This window comes from Gekko japonicus, unplaced genomic scaffold, assembly GCF_001447785.1.
Source record: "Gekko japonicus isolate JY-2015 unplaced genomic scaffold, Gekko_japonicus_V1.1 scaffold566, whole genome shotgun sequence".
Classification (NCBI taxonomy): domain Eukaryota; kingdom Metazoa; phylum Chordata; class Lepidosauria; order Squamata; family Gekkonidae; genus Gekko; species Gekko japonicus.
Window position 1 is genome coordinate 125162 of NW_015165251.1, and position 25724 is coordinate 150885.

Below are 25724 nucleotides of genomic sequence, written 5' to 3' on the forward strand. Positions count from 1 at the left end.
TCTCAGTGGCTAAATTTGGCACAATTGCTGATCTTTACACTAGCACATTTGGGATCCTAAAGCAAGTTTAGCACAGTAAAAGTTGGACTTTTCATTTTCATTTTTAGCCGTATGATATGGTATGCTATGGCATGCCATGACCCTTAACTTCACACTACAGTTCAAGATATAGCTGATTGTCTAGAAATCAGGTTCAAGTAAGGTAATATAACAGAAGAGGGGTGGAAGGCATCGAAGATAAACTGAGGACATGGTGCTATTGTAAGAGACACGCTTAACTCAAATAACTTCTTCAAAGTAATGGCCAATGTTACCACAAAGAAGGAATCTCTAGAATCCATTATGTTATTCTGCTAGTGCCCATGCAACGGCTTACCCAGTTATTTTTTTTGCCAGCATAGATTTCCATGTTCTCGCCATACTGAGGTTCTTCAAGTAATGTTTGATATTCAAACATGAGGCGAGAGCTCTCACGTAATCGGCTACACTGGAACTGATGATATTGTTGCACAAGTTCTTTCACAACAAGCAGGAGGCATTCAGGGTTTGAGGGATTCCACGAGGACAGGTTCTGCACAACAAAGAGAAGAAAATCAAATTAATCCAGGAATACAGGAGAAGCAATGCAAGTCCAGTAGCTGGGCAGTGATTCCCCGTTAAACTAAACTGTATGGGATTACATTTGTTTACAAGTTTACCACGAGTAATGCATTAATTCACTTGGACTCTACAAAACAGATTGTAATGTGACATCTGGTTTCCACCTGAGTTCATATGAACAAAGCCAAGTATTCTTGAAAAAAGATTTCTTAATATGTCAAGGAGAAAGTTCCAACCAGGGCTGAAAGAAACCAGTGCCTGGGGGAGAGGACTGTGATCCACTTTATCGATGTTCTGTGAGACGTCTAGTAAGGTCTATGTATTATAATGTATGTTTCATTACAAGCCCTCTTAGGTCCTGCTTTGCAGGAACAGAGCAGGGTAAAATCATTCAAAAATAAAAGGATACTTTTAAAAGCATAAGCACACCAAAGAAATTGTTAATTGTGTTTGCCTATGTCCTTTATAAATATTTAAAAAAGCATAAGGACACCAAAGAAATCCAAAAGTAACAGAAAAAAAATAAAAAAGAGGGTCATATGCTGTAATATTTGGAAATAAAAGTGCTTTTTTCAGTGTTGTACTAAACCAGGGTAGTTAAACATGAAGCCTGGGGGCTGGAACCGGCCCGTCCAGGGATCTTACCCAGCCCACAAGCAACTGGTATGTATGGAAATTTAAGGTACTCCCCCTTTTATGATATCCCCTGGAAAAATCTTGCATATAAATACATTTATAGTGGCTTTTGTGGGTTCCCCAGTAAATCGATAGGTTTCACTGTTAGAAATCAATGGTTTTTGTTTGTATTTTGAGTAAAAATTTTGTTAATTGTGTTTGCCTATGTCCTTTATATGCTGTCATATAACAACATAATAAAAAGTAGAGACATCACCCTGCCAACAAAAGTCCGTATGGTCAAAGCAATGGTATTCCCAGTAGTACTGTATGGCTGCGAGAGTTGGACTATAAGGAAGGCTGAGCACTGAAGAATAGATTCTTTTGAATTATGGTGCTGGAGAAGACTCTTGAGAGTCCCCTGGACTGCAAGAAGAACAAATTAGTCAATCCTAAAAGAAATCAACCCTGACTGTTCCCTGGACGGCCAGATACTGAAGCTGAAGCTCAAATACTTTGGCCACCAAATGAGAAGTGAGCACTCACTGGAGAAGACCCTGATGCTGGGAAAGATTGAAGGTCAAAGAAGAAGGGGACGGCAAAGGATGAGATGGTTAGACAGTGTTATCGAGGCAATAATAAATGCCTCCATGGATGATGGACGGGAATCACCCACAAGATGGCCTCCACCTCAGAGGGAGAAATGGTGATCCACAGAGGTTCGAGGTCCATGGGCTTTATGAACCACCGGACCATGATTCTCCATGTTTAACAGACCGGGTTGTGGTCCCTTTGGTCTGTGATACCGCGCAGCGTGTGACTGAAGGCCAAGCAGCTACTTCACCCAGTTCTAGTTCACTTCTGGATGAACCGGAATTGGATGGACTCACTGCGTGGCTTTGCAAAAGCCATTTAAAGAAACACATTCCCTTTAAATGGCTTTTGCAAGCCCTGATGACACGGACCTTATGAACCTCCTGGGAGGGTCGTGGGAGGTCCGTGTTGGCAGGATGGCATGGACCGGGCTCAAGGACCACAAACTGGGCCCCGGTCCATGGAAAAATTAGGCCCATTGTCCAGTCTGTGCCCATTCCTAACTAGGATCACAGTATTAAGAGAACAGTGAAGTAAGAATGGTTAGTAGACACACAGGTCACTGCTTTCTTAGCCATGGCCTATGGACTCATCTCTCCTGAGGCAGGGAATTCCACTTTCCCTTTTTGTTGGAACATGGAAATTTATTTAAAAAGGGGTTGCACTTACCTGTAACTGTTGTTCATCGAGTGGTCTTCTGTACAGGCACAACTGGGACTGTGTTTTTGCAAGCCAGCTATGGAGTGGAGCTAAGCTTTACAGAGAAGTTTCTGGAGCCCAAGAATTCTCCCCCTCCCCTCTGTGTTCAGCATAGCCTTTCCTGCCCAAAGAGTCACATGATGGAGGAGGGGAGAGCACTCTTCCCTCAGTTCTCCACCTCTGTAAGGAGTGAGCATAAGTAGAGAAGCCCACAGTGGGGAAAGGAGGAAGGGATGTGTGCCTGCACAGAAGACCACTCGATAAACAACAGTTACAGGAAAGTGCAAAACTGTTTTCATCTTCATGGCTTCTGTCTCACATGGGAGAATAGCAAGTTCACTTACGATGAGGAGGGTGTGGGCTGGATCAGTGGAAGACTGAGTGCAACACCCCTACAGCTGCCTCACTCCGGGAGTCAACGTCCATGAAGTAATGCCGTACAAAAGTCGAGGGCATTTACCAGGTCAAGAGGCAGCCTGGATGAGAAGGTTGCTGATGAAGCCTGAGCCCTCATAGAGTGTGTAGATACAGTGACTGGACAGTTCCTGCCTGTTTCAGTGTATGCTGCTCCAATTGTGGAAACCATCCTTTGAGACAAGGGTTGTGCAGAGGCGGCCTTCCTTTTACTGCAGCCTCTGAAACAGATGAATAAATTCCTGTCCCTTTTTAAATAAAAGAGGAGAGCCATTCTAACATCTAATGTGTTCAGCGTCTTTTCTGGTGCAGAAGTCAGGGAAGGGGGAAAAAAACGCTGACAGAGTGTTGTCATGATCCATGTGGAACCAGGAGACCCATCTTAAGGAGGAATTCCAGGCGTGGTCTCAGCACCACCTTATCTATAAAACTTTTTAGAAAGGGAGGGTTGCAGCAGAGTGTGCTTAGTTTCCTCTCCCTGTGCGCAGAGGTGATAGCCAGCAAAAATGCTATCTTATTTGAAAGAAAAGACAAATCAGATCTTGCCACTGATTCAAATGGTTTATAAATCAATATGGACAAATCCAGAGATATACTCCTTTTTGGGACAGCATGTACAACAGGTGGATATAAATTCCACAAACCTTTAAGGAACTGTTTGGATGTCACAACAGAGAAAAGTGGAACCCTTTACTGTTTCATGAAAAGCTAGGGTTGCAGCCAAATGGACTTTAATGGATGAAGGTGCTAAGCCTTCATCCTTCAGGGTAAGGAGGTACTCAAATATCTTAGCTGTCCCACAGGTTTCTGGACTAATCCCTTGTCCCTTTGCCCATGTTGAGAACCTCTTCCATTTATACTCAAACGACCTTCTTGTAGAAGGTCTGCATGAGGCAATCATTACCTCTGTCACTCTTCATGTCAATGGCAGTAGGAATTGATGTACCAAGCTATCAGGTGTAAACACCTGAGCTCTGAGGAAAGACCTGAGCTCCGAGGCTGACCAAGTCACAGTTGATTTTTCAGGCAGCTGTGGTATTGAGGGGGTCGGTACCATGCCTACCAACAGGGCACTTACTATTTTTTCTAAGCTCAGGCACTTATCCAAATTCAGGCCTGGGGCTCCCAAAACTTTCCCCCACAAAGCTAATTTGAGTCTAATCGCTCTCCCTTCTTTAGACTTCAGCATGAGGTGGCAGTAGGCCGGGCATGAGGCAGGATTTTGACCTTTGCCCAAACATAAGAAGCACGATTTATGCTTGTCATTTTGCACCATTTGGCTCCACATTCCTTGTACTTCTTAAAAAGTAACATTCTACCCTTTCTTTTGAAGAAGAGATGAAGAAATCCAGTCAGAAGCACTGAGGGACGTCGTTCACAGTAGCTTATTATAGTATGTCCTCTCCTTATGGCAGCAAGAAGAGAACCTAGGGAAGAGCGCTGGGCCCTCCTCCATCACAGGTGGGAAAAGCTATGCTGAAGACAGAGGGGAGGGGGAGCACTCTTGGGTTCTAGAAACTTCTCTAAAAAGCTTGCTAGCTCCTCACCGTGGCCAGCCTGCGAAAGCGTAGTCCCATGTGGGACTGCACAGAAGCCACAAAGATGAACTGTTTTATACCAAAGTGCTCTTGACATGCTACTGATTTATTCTGTCATTGCTGGCTTTTATCAGGACTGCTGTTTTATATCTTTGTATGACTGACTGTCACTGTTAGGGTTTTAGCCCTTTGTACCGTAGTTAGATGCCGCAGTGGCTCAGAGGTTCCTGAAGCTGCAGACTGGAAGGTCTGTAGCTCAGCGGCTCGAGACCCAAGTGCCACGTGACAGAGTGAGCTCCTGCACTGGCCTCAGCTCCTGCCAACCTAGCAGTTTGAAAGCAAGAAATTGCAAGTAGATAAATAGGTACCACTTCAATGGGAAGGTAACAGCATTCCGTGTGCCTCGGCGTTTAGTCATGCCAGCCACATGACCATGGTAACATCTTTGGACAGCACTAGCTCTTCGGCTGGGAAACGGAGATGAGCACCGCCCCCTAGAGTCGGATTCGACTAGCTTTCGAGCAAGGGAAACCTCACTGTAGTTATTATATTTTAAGTCTTTACTTGTAGACCACCTCTTTTAGTAGAAAGGTAGTGTAGAAACCTGCTAAATAAATAACTGCAGTGACTAGGTTCACCTAAGCATAAACAAAAGGGCATGTAGATATGCCTTGAACAGTTGTGATTCTTGCCAGATTGTTCCAGGTTGGTAGCCATGTTGGTCTGCAGTAGAAGGCTAAGATTCAAGTCCAGTAGCACCTTAGAGACCAACAAAACATTCCGGGGTTTTCTAGGGTTAAAGCTGTTGTATCTGATGAAGGGCGCTGTGACTCCTGAAAGCTTACACCCTGGAAAATTATATTGCTCTTTAAGGTGCTACTGGACTTGAATCTTGCTCTGCCAGATTCTGTAGCTGAAGTCAATAATTGCTACCTGATCGTAGCGTTGCCAAGTCCATCTTCCAGCCCCAGCGGGGGACTTTGGGGGCGTTCCTGGAGGAGGCAGGGCATCCCCGACATGGTGACGTCACATTGGGGATGTCCACCGCCCCCCCCGCCTGTACGCCAGATCTCCAGAAACGGCAGTTCCCTGCACTTAAAGGAGCCGGTGTTTCCCTTTTAAACGCAGGAGCCGGCGTTTCCCCTTTAAGAGCAGCTGCGTTTCCCTTTTAAGAGCGCAAAGCTGGCATTTCCCTGCAAGCTTGCGGAGATCAGGCTTGGGAGGAAACACGGGTTCCACGCACTTAAAGGGAGAGAGATGGGTGGCTGTGGGTGTTGGGGGTGGGGCTTCCCCCCCAAAAAACGGGGGACCCCTGGCAAACCGGGCGGGTTGGCAACCCTACCTGATCGACACATGTTTTGTTGAATGATCAGAAGTGACCTTATCAACTTCAGTTTATCTAACAAAACTAAAGTACACAGTGTTCCGTAGAAAATATATCTTGCATTACAAGGCCAAAATCAAGCAAATATTCTCTGCATATCTTGTGTTTCCTTTTCATGTAATTTAGGTAAACAGCCTTTCCAGAAAACTGATGTGAGGAATGGAATACCCCTTTCCCCAACATTTGTCTATTGTGTTACATCACAAATACTGTGTTAAAGGAAATGACCAGCATTTTAATAACTGACCTACACTGGAACTGAACAATTTATTTTTCCAAGCACAATGAACCGAGCCAAAGAAACACCCCCATAAACTCCTTTTAAAAAAGAAAAAACAGAAAGAGGAAATAGCATTTTGTTCTGTTCAAACAGTATGGTTGTTCTTTTCAACAAAAAACTGAACCATGTTGCATCAGAACAGAGTTTCTGAATAACTTCTCCACTTAGAAATAAAAATTATTTCACCAAATGGCTATTTCATTCCAGAGCCAGATACATTTTTTAAAAAAATGACAGCAGACTGGCTGGAAGAATAAAGAAAATGAGGCATACTATCTTGAACAACTTTAGTGGCAGCTTTCAAAAGATCTTCACTAGATATAGGTATTCAAAATTAAAATTTAATGGTTGAAACCTCTTTTTCTAAATCATATTTTTACATTTCAAATTGGAGTTTTATATTTTAAGTGTTAGTTTAAGCATTAGTATCTAAAGATAAACACTGGTTTAAATTTAAACTAGGTTCATACAAAAACATTAAAAACTACACTTATAATCCCCAAATAGGGGTTGTTTTCATGCAAAAAGTCAAATGAAGAGAAAATATGAATTTCGGTTCAAACATTACTGTGCCATATTTGTAAGTCATGCAGCGTTTAAACATATTCTTTCTAGAGTTTCAACTGGACACAGGGACTGATAAGTCATCACAGGCCCTCAAACCCAAGAGCTGCCATCCTACATTTCACTAGGAACGTCCACTGAGTCTATCTGGGTAATCTTGTATTCCCATTTTCCCCCCAAGGCTTCTTTTGTGAAGGTATACACTGATACTGAGTACCAGCGCCTTTTTCAAGGCTCTCCCAAATCAGCCTGCCACATTCAGCCAGAGAAAAGAGGAGGTAGTTTGTGTCAGACATACACAGACCTGTGGATGTGTAGGTATGACAGGCCATTTCTATCAATTGAGGGGACCCCACACAGCCTCTTATGATTTGGGGGGAACCAGGTTTATTTTTAAACTATAAACCTTCCCCTCAATGGCGGGACAGGCTTCTGTCCATCACAGTAGGTACCTAAGCCACCACTGCCAGGGCAGGCACATAGACCTGGGTGTGCCACAAGTCAAGCTACCATGGTATACAAGGGCCTGGGTTTGCACAAAACTGGGAGCTCCCTGAGCTGCCATACCTGAGCTGGTTTGGCAGAAGGACACCAGGCACTGTAACCCTGTGACCTGGGTGGGTAGGGAGCTGCCTACTCTTTTCCTTCCTGCTTTATGGAGTGGGGGGCAGGCTGAGTTATGGCAGGCCAGGTGAAGGGATGAGTTGCTGTGGGCCCAGGTGGGCAAGGAGCTGCAACTGCCCCATGAACAGGGTAAGCATGAAGCCCAGCAGCAGCAGTGGAGGAACTCATAGAGGAAAAGGTCCCATGAGCAGGGTAAGCATGAAGCCCAGCAGCAACAGCAGTGGAGGAACTCATAGAGGAAAAGGCGGAGGGAGAGTCAGTGGTAGAGAAGTAGTTGGTGGTTGACTGCTCTTCTTCCATTTCTGGTGTGGACATGGAAGGAGGAGGAGTGGGAAAAGAAAACAGGCAGGGAAGTAAGGCCAGGGAACGGGACAAGCTGCCACAGCTCCAAGCAGGCAAGGAGGCCCAGCTGTTCTATGATGAACTGGATGGGTGTGGACTCCCAAAGAGGAGCTGGCATGGGAAGGAAGCAGGAAAAGAGCCCAGCAGAGAAGGAGGAAGTGGTAGCTGATCACCTACTCTCCCCTTCCTCCCTCTCTGGGTAGAAGAAGTGAGATTTCTTCCTTCTGAAGCAAAAGAATAATGTTCAAGTTAAATGTCTCCAAAATTCCATTTGTCCATGATAGGTGACTGGTGGAACTGGAGTTTGCCCCACACAAGCTGGGTTTCAATCATAATTTAGCTTCCTGCCCGGGGGGGGGGGGGGGAATGAACTTCAGTTCACCCAGGCAGTTACATTCAGACAGCATGAACATTTAGTCTGTTTCAGCTGGAGAGTGTGTTCATACCGTACGTAAGCAGGAAGCACAGTTATGTAGCACACTGCAGCTTAGCATGATGTCTGAATGTAGCCCCAGTCTACAAGAAATATATTCTTTACTAGGATGCATCTTTGGTTAGGACATAAATCACAATGTTAGAAACCTGATTTGAAAATCAATTAATCTGGTCTTTTTCTGTTGTTTTAATTTCAATCAATTCATCTTGTTCTTTAAATGGCATTAGGAATTGCAAGGTGAAAGTGGAAATTTACCAGTGGAAGCTATAGAAACAAAAGGAACACACATGCCGTATATTAAAGAGCCTCTTCTAGTCCAGGGTTCCCCCCCCCACTATCTCCATAACAAACCACCAAAATAGGATATGTTTTGGCCAGATTCAATAGAAGCACATGGAAGAAGTTATCAGCAATGTTCCCTCTAAACTGAGTTAGTGTGAGCTAGCTCACAGTTTTTTAGCCTCCGGCTCACATTTTGTCTTAGCTCAGGAAGGATGGCTCCAGAGCAAACTAATTTACATAGCAGCCAAATGGCTTGCTCACAACTTTAATGCCAGTAGCTCACAAAGAAGAATTTTTGCTCACAAGACTCCACAGCTTAAACGGAGCTTTGGTTATCAGTTCCTTTTTCTGGCTGCATCACTCACAATGCATGAAATCCTAATCTGGAGAGTCTTCCAGATTTCTAGTGGGGCTTTTTGGGGAATAAAGGAGCATGTAAGAAAACATATTTTTTTTGTGAAGATGATGATGGTTTTATGATTTGTAGGGTTTTTTTAATGATCTGTGGTCCAAACAAATAGAGTTCTGAATAATTAGAGTAATAATCCTGGGACAGCAGCAAAACATTATACTGTCCTGTCCTGTGTGGTAAGGCTACTCAACAAATTAGACAGCTCTTCACACAAAACCATTTCTAATGTATCATGGCCCAAAGCCACAAGCACACTTTTGCCTCATTTCATTCAAATAAAGTCCTCCTAAAATGGATCTTCTCATTTATTGTACTGCTGATCCACAGCAGGAACACTGATCTAAAGTACTAGACAGAATGAGAAACTATGAAGCCATTACTCTAGCTAGATAAACAAACATCAGTGCTAGGGCTAATGCATAAAATCAGACACTGAAATATATATTGGCAGAAGCTTTCTTCTTTCTTTAGCAGCGCACTTCAAGGCACTGTAACTTAAAGCAGCTTTATTGTCTTTATTAGATGCTTCGAAGTGAGTCAGATTCCAGGAAACAATCCATTCACTTCAATTTATTTAATATAATTATAGTAACCAGAAAATTCAGTTCAGTGGTCACAGACTTAGGCTGATTTCGCACTAGAGCTGCCTCGATGTTGCGCCGCCGTTTGCCCCGATACTATTGGTCAATTTCACACCCGAAGCTGCGGGGCTGCATTTTGACTCGCGGCTTCGCCCGATTTCTCCCGCAGTTTCGTGATCCTGTTTTTTGAGGATCACGAAACTGCGGAGGAAATCGGGCGAAGCCGCCGGTCAAATGCAGCCCCACGGCTTCAGGTGTGAAATTGACCAATAGTATCGGGGCAAACGGCGGCGCAACATCAAGGCAGCTCTAGTGCGAAATCAGCCATAGTCACTTGGATAAGAACTCGAGCCTGTACAGAATTCTTCTGACTGATGTAGCACAAGTACTGAAACACCTATTGCAGGAAAGATTGGGAAGGTTATGTGACTGTACAGATCATCACTTGAAGCACAGTTAAAGGTAAGCAATCTGCCAATAAAACACAGCTTTGAGCACTACCCTACCAAAAGATGCATTCTATCTGGGTCTCAGATGAAGAGCATGTTGTTTAATAAACATAGACTGCTGTGACCAATTGTCAGTTCAAGTGCAGACCAGGCACACTATTAGCAAAAGCCACAGATGTAGCAACCACACTTGTAGTGTGAATCCAAACCATAGATAGCGGGCGGGGGGGGGGGGGGGTTTTATAAAAAAAGGGTGATTTGTAAAAACTTGATCAACAAGACAATCCTATTACTAATACATTGTGAAAAACCATTAAGATCAGAAGGAAGCAGTCTGATGAACACAGAAGGTAAAGGTGTTAAATGAAAAAAAAGATGAAATTTCTGCTAGATGAAGCTCCAGAGAGGAAATATTAAGGCTCTCAGAGTGAAGATTCAGGCGATATTGCAAATATTAGACACAGAACATAGCGAAAGGTTCCAAGGAGAAGGGTACTAAGAGGAATAGAATGAATCTGGAGACTGGTCTCAAGACTGTCCGACTTCAGAATGGGACCTCCCTGAGGAAGACAGCTACAAAACGTGGGAAATGCTGCCCAGTAGGCCACTGGAAACACAATCAACAACTATTTTGACCACTGCAGACATCAGGAGCTGTTGAAGAGGGTTCTCTGGTAGAGACAACACATCTTGGAACTGATCCAGGATTCAAACCAGAGGGGGCTCAGTATCTGGTTCAGCAAAGCTGGTCTGAAAATCAGATGTAGATGTAGGGTCCAAACAAGAGACAACTTTCTACCTGTTTATCAGTATGAGACAGGACAAGTTTCTCAGTATACTTGGTCATCATCATCTTGTTCTTTGAAGATAACCCAGACTTTGACTTTGTCCTTTACCTCTAAACAGGATTACTTAAGAACAGAAGCTGAGGCCTCACTGTTGAGATTGGAGCAGGGAAACATGATTGATATTAAACACCAGAACAGCGTGCTTAGGTCTACAACACCATCAATGCCAAAGCAAATAGATGTGAGGTATGAGAGGGACAGCCATGGTGTCTGCCAACAGACGCCATTCTCAGAGGGAAGGTCAGAGTCAAGAAGAAAGATTCCTCCTCACTTGTTCATTGAATATTTGACAGTGTAGACTGGTGTTCATTTTGCCCTGCTTGCAGTACCTCATCCAGACAGAATAAACAAACAGAACAATCATCTATGCTGTGGAGTATATTGCCACAATTCTGATAGCACTTGAACACTTCAAAGGGCCACAAACAACAGAATAAATGTAGGACAGGAGAAACCAGGCAAGGTAAATATGACACAGTAAAACAGAAGGAGAAGTCGTGGAAGCAGTGATAGACTTCACATTCCTGGGATCCAAGATCACTGCAGATGGTGACTGCAGCCATGAAATTAAAAGACGCCTGCTCCTTGGGAGGAAAGCGATGGCAAACCTTGACAGCATAATAAAAAGTAGAGATATTACCCTGCCAACAAAAGTCCACATGGTCAAAGCAATGGTATTCCCAGTAGTACTGTATGGCTGCGAAAGTTGGACTATAAGGTAGGCCGAGCGCTGAAGAATACATTCTTTTGAATTATGGTGCTGGAGAAGTCTCTTGAGAGTCCCCTGGACTGCAAGGAGATCAAATCAATCCATCCTAAAAGAAGTCAACCCTAACTGTTCCCTGGAAGGCCAGATACTGAAGCTGAGGCTCAAATACTTTGGCCACCAAATGAGAAGGGAGCACTCATTGGAGAAGACCCTGATGCTGGGAAAGATTGAAGGTCAAAGAAGACAGGGACGGCAAAGGATGAGATGGTTAGACAGAGTTATCGAGGCAATGAACATGAAATTAAGCAAACTCCGGAGCACGACAGAATACAGGAGGGCCTGGCGTGATGTGGTCCATGGGGTCACGAAGAGTCGGACTTGACTGTGTGACTGAACAACAACAACAAAAAGGAAAGGATTATCAAAGAAGCATAGCTCAAAGTCAAAATTCTTCATGAAAGCAATATTGCAGCCCTCATGAAACTACTACTGCAGTGGTTGATGAAGAACTGAGCAGGAAAGTGTGGCTTTGCCCACTAGGTAGGCAGGCTAGAGCCACTATCAGAAATGATTATTTCAGTTATCTCTGAAGTATCTGTTCAAATATCATTTGTTCTGCAATCTTATGAGGAGGTAAGCAACACAATGAAACTAATGGGTTAATCTCGAGGACATATTTGGAATTCTTACACAGGGTGATTTTTAAAATTTATTTTATTACAGCTTCTATACCATTCTCCCTGCAAGTGGGTTCAGGGTGGTAGCACAATGATGGATACGACTACTAAACGGTTGCCACAAGAGGCAGAGCTAACCATAAAATACCAGGGACTGAGGTTGTGCAAAGTAACTCTTCAGCATTTCAGACAGAAGCTCTGCTTTACAGGATGACTTCTAAAATGAACATATTGTTTAAAAATATTTTTGCATACACACAGCTTACCTTCAGTCACACAGTGTGTGATGTGCTGGCAGCTGCTGCCAAACCAACTTTTTAAACAATCTGCACAGCCAAACAGATCTCCAAATGCTGGTCAGAAGACCTGCTGGGCAGAAGCCCCACCTGTCCCTGTTCACTTTCTAAAAACACTTGGAAGATGCCAGAAAAGGTGTCAGCGGGCACCATCCATGGGTGCCATGTTGGAGACCCCTGTTTTAAGCCATTCAACTCAAAGGAAGAAAATTAATTTGAGAGATTAACAGAAGGATCACCACTCAGTTTTAAGAGAAAGCACAAAGTTTTATTTTGTGTCACTGTACCAGATCACACATAGTCGAAGTTCTACATGGATTTACTTCAGTGGGACCACTGCCTGAATTTCATCATGCTTGATGTCTACTAATCCAGCAATCCGTTTTGGCTCAAAGACTTTCAAGGGTTGGATAAAGCTTAAATCTAAATGGTCAGGATAATATGTACCTGGCAAGTCACCTCCATACATGTGGTTTGACTAGTGTTTAATGCTAGAAAAGATCTGCACAAGATGCAATTCTATCCTGTCAATAAGAAAATAAGCAAATAGTTTTAAATTAATGAAACTTGTTTTTCTTAAGACTCTGCTTAAGCATCCAGGTTGCTGGAATATCTTCCAGGAACGTGACTTTGAAGAAGACAGCTTGATACTGTTTTTCCTGGCTGCACTACAGAAAACAGCAAGATCTTCATTTAGTGTACTTTTCCATGTTTCTAGGGGAGGGGGGGGTAAAATTAAGCACAGTAATTGTCAAGGAAAATAAATGTCAGGAAACACAAGACGTCAAGCCCTTGATAGTTAATAAGCTTAAACTTATGCAGAGTTTTTTTCACTGATTAATCACAAGTATGACACAAGTTCAATATGCAAGCATAAGTGAGACTTGACTAATTTACAGTGATGTTTTAAAAGCACTCTCTATTAATAATCTATTTAAACAAACGTTTTATTTTGAAGCAGTTCTATGATATTTTTCAATGCCATATATACAAAGCCAAAAACAAAATGTAGTCATCTGAAAACTGTCCAGTTCTCTGTGTATACAATAAGCTTTTTAGCTGCCTCTTATCTTTACATTACTCCCACTGCGTCTATATGGAAAACCCTGGATCTATTCACACATTACATTTTCTGGCACACACCTTAAAATATTTTCAATATACCTCTAAAGACGTAAAATTTTTACGTAACATACATACATTCACAAATACAAGCATCATACAGGTACATTTATCAGGGAATAAGGTTCAGGCAGACAAATATTAGCTCTGAATAACATATGAACCAACTATAAACTTGTACTACCAAGTTCTTTAACATTCATACTAGGTCCTTGAAATGTGCCCCTTTAACTGTAAGTAACAAAGGATTTGCTAAATTTTCTTGTTGGGGTGTTTGTGTGTGTTTGTGTGTGCGTGCCTGAAATAGTATTAAGCATTTCAAAACAAAGGACACTGGATGATAAAGACACATGTGTATGATTGGGATGTTCCATGTTGAGTTTTTTTTTTGGGGGGGGGGGGGGTGGTTACAGCTATGGCCAGGGGAGGAAAACGTCAGGGAAGCAAGTTTAACCCTCCCTTTCAATGTTTCCCCCCTTTCTAACAGTGCCATCCTAAGCAGAGTTACTCTCTTCAAACAAACATTCGCATGTAATTAATTGTCCATTTCCAGTTACATAGTGCCAGGAATCAAGGTAATACAATGTTAATTAGAGAAAACTTATCAGAAATATCCCTTTGAGAACAATACTCCTGTTACCCAAATGGGCAGAAGTTACAAAATGAAAAATGATCTTGAGAAGGTTTTTGGATCCAACATTCCATTATTCAAGCAAATTAAGTATTCTACTTGCATATTCATGAGTGATTAGTGATTTTCTTTCCAGAAACATAATTATGATCCAGTAATTTGAACCTTAAAAACACAAAGCTGTTAATTTAAACACATTTCTCAGTTGAAAATGAGGAAGAAGATGGGGCTTTTGACTTCTAAAATGTGATTTCAGAATGCTAACAGGTTGAAGCTAACAAGTTGAACACTTGGTAGTATTCAAAAATGTCTTAAATTTCTGCTTGAAAAGGCAGTAAATGCATTAAAGCAAAATTGTCATACTCTGAGGTCAAAATAAAATTATTTTACCCTTAAAAGTGTATCACTGTATGTCAATTCTGTAGAACAATACTTGGATTAAATAATTTACTAGAAATGCCTTTTGACATGAGAACCTCCACCCCACCCCATCCCATGTGCTATTCTGTACACCTCATAATTAAGCAAGTCATTATAAAGCAATGTTTCAGAAATTATTCCATTTTCTAATAATCGTATTCAAAAAAGCAGTCCTGCAGAGCTATATAGTTCCTTCTTGCCTGTTCAGAAAATCAGTCCAGCCACTTATAATTAATTGGCACAAACAGCAAATGCCAGGCAAGCAGCTTGAAGGCAAATACAGAAACCTATCTATCTGAGCACTACATTTAAGTCCACTACCACCTTAGAGATAAACAAGGTTTTCAGGGTATAAGCTTTCAAGGACATAAACAGATACAAGTTGGAATGGAGAATTCTGAGTCCTTATATCCCAGTTAGTTATTGGGAGGGGTGTTACAAAGAAGGAAGTCAGGATGCGGCAGTACAATGCACATTGTAATCAGCTTTATGAGAGCAGAAGAGAAATGCATGGGGACAGAAAATTAGCATCTGCAGTGAGATAAGAATCCTACGCTCCAATTCAACTAATTGTGTCCATTGTTCTGAACTTGTGAATGAAGTTAAATTCAGTAATCCAGCACTGTATTCCCCACTTGAAGCTTCTCTGTTTCAGGACTGCCATACTTGCATCAGCAATGGAATGACCTGCAAGATTAAAATGTTTTCCCACTGGTTTTTGAGCGGCTTTTAATATTGGATTTATGTCCACTTATTCTTTTACATAGGAACTGACCTGTTTGTATGATGCAGAGAGGGGAAGGGCATTGCCGACATTTGATGGCACATGTATAACATTGGAAAATGAATAAGTGAGTGAAACTAAGATGGTATGGCTGCTGTTGTTAGGACTGGTGATTATGTTGTCAGATGGAATATGGGGACAGAATGTTTCTCATATATATTGTTCTTAATTAAATGTAGCTTTCTCATGTCCATATTAACTAAATAGACAACAAAGCCAAATTTTAAAGGCAGCTATGGTCTGTGACGCCCAGACCTGGATGGCCTAAGTTAGACCAGTCTTGTCAAATCTTGGAAGCTAAGCAAGGTTGATGTTCAAGATCTTACAACAAAGACTGTTACCTTATATGGAATGAGAAGTGCCAGATGTTCAAGCTGGTTTCAGAAAATGAAGAGGTCATATTGTAAATTTGCAGTGATTACTGGACTGTGCAGATTGACTATGTAGGACATAGGCATCTGTGGGGTGGCCCTTACCAATAGCTGTCCTCATTTCTCCGTGGTCGGGGACAGAGGGTGGTGCTAGGAGAGTTTCCTCTAGGCACCCCTTAACATGTGAGGTTCTCCTCAGGGGGCACTCCTCTCCCCAATGTTATTTAACATCTATATGTGCCCCCTCGCCCAGCAGGCGCGGAGTTTCAGATTCAGGTGTCATCAGTATGCTGATGACACTCAGCTGTATCTGTTATTGGACAGCCACCCGACTACCACTCTGCATAATTTGGCAACGGGTCTGGAGGCAAATACAATATAAAATATTGTAAAAAAATTAAAAAGAGCAGGCTGAGACTGAATCCAACAAAGATGGAGGTTCTGTGACTGGGCCCTCCAGCACAGACTTCCCGCTCTTGTTGGGGTGCCACTGATACTGGCGCATCAAGTCCATCAAGAGTTTGGGCGTGATCTTGGATACCTCCTTGACTATGGAGACTCAAGTCACGCAGATTGCTAGGTTGGTGTTTTCTCATCTGTGCCAGGCTTGGCAATTGGCCCCTTTCTTGTCGTGCCCTGACCTAGCCATGGTAATCCATATAACAGTCACCTGCAGGCTAGACTACTGTAAATTGCTTTGCACTGGCCTGCCGTTGAGACTGACCCAGAAGTTCCAACTGATCCAGAACATAGTGGTGTGAGTCCTGATAGGAATGTCATGGACGGCACACATACAACCTGTGTTGTGCCAGCTACACTAGCTACTAGTACAGTACCAGGTCAGGTTCAAGGTTTTGGTGTTGACCTTTAAGGCCTTGAGCTGTCTGGGACCCACATATCTATAGGACCACTTTCTCTAGTATGTTCCCGGGAGAGTGGTACGCTTCACAGATAACAATCTGCTGCTGATCCCCATCCCCAAAGATATCTGTCTGTCCTTGACCAGGGTCAGGGCCTTCTTGGTCCTGACCCCGACCTGATGGGACTCTCTGCCAAATAATAAGTGGATCATGAAAAGTTATGGTTGGTTTTAAAAGAAGTGGGTATGCCATAACATCTTATTGTTTTGATGTGCAAGCTATACTCTGGACAGGACGCTACTGCTAGGACAGAATATGGAGAAACTGAATAGTTTCCAGCTTGCAAAGGTGTCAGACAAGGATGGATTTTATCTCTCTAACTCATCAAACTATAAGCAGAACATATCATAAGGAAAACCAGATTAGATTTAAATGAAGAGAGAGTGAAAATTGGTGGAACATTAACAATTTAAGATATGTGGATGACACCACATTACTGGCAGAAAATAGTGAAGACTTGAAACTACTACTGCTGAAGGTTTAAGCAGAAAGTGCCTGTATAGAAATATTGATTTCTAAAAGTCTCATGCCTTCTCCTGTGATGACATTCTGTGTCTCTGTTTCCTGTTGCAAGCCAAATAGTGGGGCCACATGGCCTCAATAGCCATGCCATAAACCCACATTCTTTCATACTTTCATGCCAAAAGCCAGACCTCATGGCTACACTTTCTGGCCCACATGAGAATAGTCACGTAGGCCATGAAGTACCTGGAAACTAGGTCAATTGCTTGCAGGAGGGGCTCCAAAGTTCTAGCCTATCCCCACATGCAACTATGACAACCAACAATTGGGCACACCCATGCCCACTGTCAATTGGCTAATAGCCACATCTAATTTGTGACTGGAATTGGACTATAATCGTTTTGATTCCTATGGGAATGATCTTGCATGCTCTGGCTGCTCTCTTGCTTAGCTCTCCCTTCTTCCTCTTGCTACCTGTTTTATTGTACCTGGAAATGCTGCCTCGTGAGAGACAACGAGTTGCTTTGTGAACTGGAGCACATGGTGTGCAGAGATGGGATTCCTACTCAAAATCCCCTGGTGCTACCTGGATTATCACCATGGACAATCTTGAACTTTTGGATGTTCTGACTTGGTAAATATGAATCATTAATGTTTAGTTAAGGCAAACAGCCCTAGCCTTTGTTATTTTGTAATCTCTGGTAGTCTATGCTAATCTCTGTACTGAATAAAGATCCTTCTGATTGTTAAATGGTTTCTGATGTTGTACCTGAATTCTAAGTCTAAATCTTGTAGCCTAACGCTCCCCACACATGATACCTTGGTAAAAAGTGTGTATCTCTGGAATGAGTTGCTAGTGTGTTAAATCCCAGATGCTAACTAAGGGTTTGGAATCTCTCCTTTAGGAAAAGCAGGGACTATTTTTTTTTTTAATCCCCTGAAAGCAGGGGGTTTATTTCTTTATTTCTTTATTTCTTTTTGTTACACCTACAAACTAACAGAAAAAGGGGGAGGGAAAAAAGTACCCCAGGATAAAAGGACAGTAAATTAAACCCACACTATAACTAAAAACCCAAGAGGGAAGATCCTTAACAGTTAGTATTTAGTTAGTATTAAATCTTATAACTTTTCATTTAAACCAATGAATTAAAGAATTAGTCAGTCCGTGTTAGTATTAATCCAGCTTCTCAAGTGTGCATCGAGTCTCTTTCATCATCTTCGTCATTTGCGAGCTTTTATTTTATAAAGAGTTACTTTGGTCCTTTGTGCTGCAAGTCATATGTCTCTCTGGCCGAAGCACCTCCTACTGCCCCTTGGTCTTCGTCCGTGTCTTCTACACTGCCTGCTCCACCGTCTCCTTCCTGCTGTTCCTCTTCCTTCGATCCAAAATGCCGTTTCATCCACTCATCCGCTTTTAAAATCGAGTCGATTTTCTCCCTTTTATCTCTGTATTTAAACACGACACCCTCAGGAAAATTCCAAGAATACGGAATCTTATTGATCTGCAGGATTGAAATCAAGTCTTTGTACGCTTTCCTTTTCTGACGAACCTCAAATGGGGTGTCCTTTAGGACCCTGACGACTGTTGCTCCCAGCTTCAGAGGACTTGCTGCTGTCGCTTTAAGGATATCATCCCTAGTCTGTCTTCGGAGAAACTTGACAACAATTTCACCCGGCAGGTTGTTCCGCTTTATATATTTTGAGTATGACCGATAAATCACCTCAATTTCCGATTCTGCTTCTGCCGTTGATAACCCCACCGCCGACGCGATGAGCTCTGCCATCATTTTCTTCAAGTTTTCTCCTTGCAATTCAGCAATCCCCTGAAATCTGTGTGTCTTGTTTACTTTCTCCATTTGCAGGTTCAGCAACCTTCTTTCCTGAAAGTCTTGCCACTGTTCCAACAGACCGATCTTCTTTTTAACTTTCTTGGTGTCATGTACAGTCTCTTTAAGTTTTTCTTCTGTTTGCATCGATTTCTTTGTCAACTCGGTAATCTGCTGTTGCTGCTTTGCCAGGTTTTGGTTTGAAACGGTCATCTGTTCGTTAATACCATCGAGCCTCTCGTTAATCGGCTTGAGCAGTTCCGATAGCATGGAGAACACGTCACCCATTTCTTCCCCTCTTGGACTTTGACCGCCTCTTCCTGGCCCTCTTCCCAGTTTGCCTCGCGCACCGGCCATTTTCAGCTTTGTTTACACTAGAAGGACCTCTTTCACCCTTCTTCAAAAGAGACGCATTTATCTTCGCAAACGCAGCTAAGTCTCTTACACACTTTGACGTTTCCCCTTCTCTCCTCCCCCCTCCGTTTATATACAACAGTTCATTTGTTTACGTCTGGAATTCCTTCCCGACGCCACTTTCCATTGGGGGGGGGAGAGAACTCACTTTTAAAACTTTTCCGCTTGGCTCTTTCTCCAGTTCATTGCCGGTCTATAAATAGACCCTTGTAGCAGCGCTCATTCGCGGACCTTCTCTGCTTGTCCCAGTCGGCATCGGCTATGCTCGGTGTAAAACCGAACCTTGCAGTGGGTAGACCGATTGGGGCAAGAAGGAGCGCCTCAATTCTCCGGCATTACGCCATCGAAGAGGTCGCCTCTCCCCAGCGCCCCCGGCTTGGAACCTTTAACTAAGGCTCACCTGGGGGTGCCACTTGAGGTGGCACCCCTCCAGCTCCACTGGAGCGCGAATCACTTCCCCAGGGGTAGGGGAGAGCATCCGCCATCACCGAGCCACAGACCGGAAGTCCGGAAAAGCAGGGACTATTGAAAAGAGGTTCTGGTGGCAAATTGTTCTGAAACCAGAGAGGGTATAGACCATTTCGTGGTTTGTTGTTTAATGTACTGTAATAGTACAGGGTTCCCTCCCATTCCTGGACTGGCCTGGGTGGCTAATCCTGTACAGTGCCAAAGCAGGATTACAGTTGAACATCAAGAAGACAAAAGTAATGATGGCTGATGATGAAGAAATTGAAATTGTTCCAGATTTTCTATTCCTTTGCTCCATCATCAACCAAAAGGGAGACTGTAACCATGAAATCAGAAGGAGATTGAGATAGGAAAGGGCAGCTTTGAAGAAACTAGAAAAGACTCTTAAAGGTAAGGATGTGTCACTGGTGACCATGCCATGGTGTTCCTTGGAAATGTGGTGTTGGAGGAGAGTTTTATGGGTACTGTGGGCCACCAGAAAGACAAATAGTGGGTTTTAAGTCAAACCAAGACTGAACTCTTCCTAGAACCTAAAATAACTAAACTGGGGATATTGCACTTTGGTCACATTGGAAGAAGACAAGACTCACTGGAAAAGACAATCATGCTAGGAAAAGGCAGCAGGAAAAGAGGAAGACCCAACATGAGATGGATTGACTCAGTAAAAGGAATCACAGTTCACAAGACCTGAGAAAGGCTGTTAATGATAGGATACTTTGGAGGTCATTAATTCATAGGGTCGCCATAGGTCAGAAGCAACTTGACAGCACTTAAGGTATACAAGCAGAGTTGACCCTGCTTAGTACTTAGATGGGAGGCCACTGTGGAAGTCCAGGGTTGCTATGGAAACCATCTCTGTTTGTCTCTTGCCTTGAAAACCCCTTGGGGCCATCATAAGTCAGCTGCAACTTGATGGTACTTTCTACCACCACAGTCCATGATGTGCCTGATCAAAACAACATTCAAATAGTGGTTTTTAGCCACAATATTTATCATCATGCTGCAAATTAACAAACTGTTATCTGTTTAATGTTCTTGACTGTTATATCCTCCCTTCCTCAAAAAAATGTTCTTGTCTTTGTTATAGCACAACTGCATATCCATTCAGTTTTCATAGCCTTGGCCTAACATGACAGAAGCCAGAGCACACCCCACTTTGTTTCCATGCTTCAAGGTATTTATACAGTACCACTGCCAAAAACAAATATCACCTGTCTACTATAAAAGAAATCCTATTTCATACCTAAGCAACAGTTAACAAAAGCAAGGCTAACCCAGAATCAGCCTCATAGCAAGAAAATTACATCTAGGAGGCCAGAGAGATAACCACTGTAGAAGAGAGAACAGTAAAAACCTAAACACAGCGAGTTCAATGTATTTGAAATTATTTGAATTGTAGGTTTTATAAAGGTAACTTTAAAAGTATTTTGCATGTAGTAAAAGATGACTTTTAAAGTATGTAGTACCCAGAGCCATTGTGCCCACCAGCCTGTTTTCTGGTACCCACTTTTAACTTCTCCAAAGAAGCCAATCCTGGTTTTCCTCCATCTCACTAGAGCAGGAAATGCTTTAGACAGCCCAGGAGGCATCACCTTTGTGTCCACCTGGAGCACCCACTGAGAAACAGCTGCCTCCAGAACAACTGCTGGCAACCACCAATATTTTCTTTTTATTTTTTTAAAATGTTTTTATTTTCAAAAAAAGGAGTGTAGGTACAAAAAAAGTAGAAGGAAAAGAGTTTTTTAACAGGTAACAAAGACAATCAATAATATAATAATGATATAAAATGCAGTAATAAAATATGATGTATATATATATGCTGAAGCATATATATAAGCTGAAGCATATTTGAAAAAAATCAAAATTATTTCTCCATTTAATATATCTTATATAATTTCAGCTAAACCAAAGACAAGACAAAACAAAGAAGTATAGTCTTCCTGAATGACTTTAAAATATCCTCATCAATAACCGATAATAAAAGCTGAATAGTTCCATAACATGTAATAACAAATTTAAAAAGTATAAAATTATAGTAATTATGATATACTAATCACGGTGATAAAATATTTATATTAAACATTTAACCAGTATAAATTTCAGATTTTACAATTCAGACCCAGGAAATAATGTCTCCTCTCTCCACTCTTTATGTGTGATAATTCTTTTACTGCCGGGACTTAATTTTTCCTTGTGAGTTTACAATATCATTATTTTTGCTCACATGTTTATGATAATACCCATCTATTGGTGACAGTACAGGTGAGACTGGAGGACTAATTCTCATTCTTAAACGACAACCAAATATTTTCTGATTGGCTCCAGTGCCTATGTAGGGTTGCGATGCCATGCTTTCCTGTGTTGCTGGTTCTTCTGTACAGTTGCTACCCGCCCTTTGCCTGTGTGCTATTATTTTACTCTGCTGTAATGCCTAAGCCAAACAACTGGAGGACGTACTGGGGGAGTTCGCTTCATGCCAGCTTGTTGCTTTTAGAGCCTGAGAACTGCACCTGTGTTATGTCTGGAGATAGCCTGGTTCCCAGGGAATGAGCGCGCAACCGTTTCCTTTCACCCGCCAGCGGGAAAGTGACCCATTGGTTCTGTATCTGTTTCAAATCCCTTTATTATGCTTGCCCTAACTGTTTGTAGTCAGTTCTAACAAAGAACGTGTTTGAGTGTCTTTCCAATGCTTTGAAATAAATTTTGCTTTTCTTGAAAACGTGGATTTATTCTCGATGCTTGGGGATCCAACACTATGTAGGGTTGCCAAGTCAAACTTTCCTAAAAGCGGGGGAAGTCCTGTCCCTGGCCGGGAGTCTCCTTGTGTGCATGCTTTGTGCGCACGCGCCACGATGACGCCACCCAGAAGTGATGTCATTGCGTTGGGCACGTTCTGGGCGGGGCCAAAATCGTTTGAGGGAAAACCATAGTTTTCCCTCGAATGACAGCGCGTCCCCCAGTAACGTGCCCAATGTGATGACGTCACCTCCAGATGACATCTTCATGCCGCACACGTTACAGACTTTGGGGGTGGGGTTCCCTCTGGCGGCCCAATCCGGGCCAGCAGGGAACGGGCCTCTCGAGAGGGGGTTTCCCTGCCCCCCGGGGGGACCTGGCAATGCCTATGAGAGCTATGCCAGAAGTACACACAATAAGGAAAAGTCTGATCCAGTACTTTTCACTTTTCCAGTGCCTCTGGAAAAAAACTTAACCCTCTTTTGCTCAGTGCTGTTACCTCCAACCCAGTTGCACTGAAGGATTTTTAAAAAACATATGGGAGATGGTATGTCTTCATGGATCTCCAACAGCACATCTAGTTTGCTACTTAAAGTCACCTTTTATTTTTAAAGTGAGAGTGGGTTAGGAAATGATTCAGAATCTTCCTGAGGCTAGTCCTCCACAGATTCCCCACACACATACACACAGTGTCCATGGATCTAGTCATAATATTTTGGTAAAAGAAAAAATTAAATTACCATATGATACACAGAAACACTAAAACCAATAAATATATGTACTAATCAATGCTTAAAATGGATAGACAATATTATTTCCTGCTTAAAATATAACAGCTAAAGCAATCCTTAAATGTACGCCTATGTAGCCTATTTATACCCCTCTTGAACAAAAAGCTCAAGGTGGCTAACAATAATTAAATTATACAACGACATCGCTAGAAAATATAATAATAGCAGCAAGTAGCCCACCACCACCAAATGCAGGCTGGAACAAGGGATCATTCCATGCTCACTAAAGCAAGCAAAGAGATGGACTGACACAGTTTACTGGGGACTAAGTTGAAAAGCCAAGGGAGTGCATGAACAATGCTGGTGTACTCACATGTAAGGCAGAGGGATCAGGGAGGAATTCAGCATCTTCTCCAAAGATAAAGTCAGGTGGCAGTTCTGGATAGTGCGCATTAAAAATTATATCCCCTATAAACAAACAACCGAGGAAAATATCTTAATTGTTGTTATGGGAAAGTCAATGAACCCTTTTTGGGAAAAAAACCCAAACAAACCCAAAACAAACTTTTAATATTCAAATTACACATCAATTCAACTCCCTTAAATCACAGCCTGGAAAATGTAGTTATGGCAATGAAACATAGTAAAGCCAGTGCAGAGCAATGCTAGATCAAGCTGCTGCTCTAGCAAAAATGGCAGGGGACCCAAGGGCCTGGCAGGAGTCAGTCAACTCTCTAAGCCACCCCAAGCCTGGGAATGCTCCCCCCCCCCAACAGGCAGAAAGTTACACCATTAAAAAAACATAGCATAGCTTACAGTCGCCCATATAACAGGAAAGGTACCACCCCGAGGCACAGTCCCACCAAAAAGTCCCAGCAGAGAGCAGGATGCAAATTATAGCTGCAACCAATCACCCCAGAGATGGCCAGACCCCCTCCCCCGCACCCAATCACAGCTCCCGTAGCACTACATAAACCCCAGCCAGGACGCCTTATGGCAGAGGTGTTGAACTCATTTGTTATGAGGACCGTCATAACATAAATGTCAATTTGTCAGGTCAGGGTATGCATACCAAAAAATGTAACAAGAAGTACTGGAGATATAAACTTTATACAGGTGATTTCAGATACTGAATGGCAACAGCAGATGAATGACAACAGCAGACTTGATTGGATTAGGTGTGATATGCAGAGGGGTAGTAGGTGTAGAAATACCAGCACTGGTAATAAGAGAGAAACCCTAGGCCTCAATTCGGTCCAAGAGGATGCGAAGAATAAATGGAATAAGTTTGACATTAGAAACCATAACATTCAAAAACCAGTGGGGGGACATTTAACCTTAGAGAACATTGATGACCTAAGAGTAGCAGTTTCTCTTACAAAGGAATTTCAAAGTGAGATTAGAAAGACAGACTGCCGAATTGCAACTGATAATGAAGCTCAATGCATCCTCCAGGGCTGAATTGAGACTGTAGTATGAATGGGAATATAAATATTTTTATATAGGTTTTTTTCTTCTTGATTGTTCATATTCATATTTTTGGTTTTATGGATTTCTCTTTTAAGTAATATTTTATTAGAATGTAAGAAAGGCCTGTTATATAGAAGGCCCTTGTAGGTCTGATATTGCTAGCAGACAAGATAATAGGTACAAAGTTCATGATTCTGTAGTTCTTAAGGGCAAAACCTTGCAATGTCTGGGTTAGAGAAGATTTTAGTCTTGTATCAGTAAAAAATACTTTTGTTTGGGGTATAACGATTCCTTGCCCATTATCATTTTAGATTAGGTTAAGTAAACACTAAGATTTACGTAGATACATCTCTCTTTACATCTGACAAATCATAAGCTTATTATTCAAATGACCATTGTCTTTTATAACCAATTATGCCTTTTGAATATTGTTTTCTTGATTATGTCAGTTCATGTATAAAAGATCATGTACTTCCTGAATATGCTCAGAAAGCAGTGAACATTTGATGGGCTATTTGGTCCCACTATTTCCCTGTGTCTAATTGCAATTAAACATAGATCTTCCTCCTCATTTGACTTCATTTTTGATTTGGAATCTAATATGTATAACAAGACCTAGGTTTCTTGTCTCATTACCAACACCTGCTATTGTCATCTGGCATCTGAAATCACTCCACTCTTCAAGATATAAAGACCAATGGACTCACATTCTAGCTGTATCTGAAGAAAACTCACGAAACGTCATGCCCTGCCACAAATGTGTTAGGTGCTACTGGACTCTTGGCCAGTTTGGTGTAGTGGTTAAGTGTGTGGACTCTAATCTGGGAGAACCGTGTTTGATTCCCCACTCCTCCATTTGCAGCTGCTGGATGACCTTGGGCAAGCCGTAGTTCTGATAAGAGCTGTTCTTGAAAAGTTTCTGTCAAGAGCTCTCTCAGCCTCACCTACCTCACAGGGTGTCTGTTGTGGGGAGGGGAAGGGAAAGGAGTTTGTAAGCTGCTCTGAGACACCTTTGGGTAGTGAAG

General features: G+C 42.4%; 1 protein-coding gene across 1 annotated transcript in view; it reads right to left on the minus strand.

Moving 5' to 3' along the window:
- Nucleotides 1-25724, minus strand: part of BRE (brain and reproductive organ-expressed (TNFRSF1A modulator)) — a 162562-nt gene that overhangs the window by 113314 nt on the left and 23524 nt on the right. Inside the window, exons 3-4 of the mRNA XM_015410137.1 lie at nucleotides 23603-23697; nucleotides 377-571 (exon numbers count right to left, since the gene is read on the minus strand). Of these exons, the coding sequence (XP_015265623.1) occupies nucleotides 377-571; nucleotides 23603-23697 (290 nt within the window). The remainder of the gene's footprint in view (nucleotides 1-376; nucleotides 572-23602; nucleotides 23698-25724) is intronic.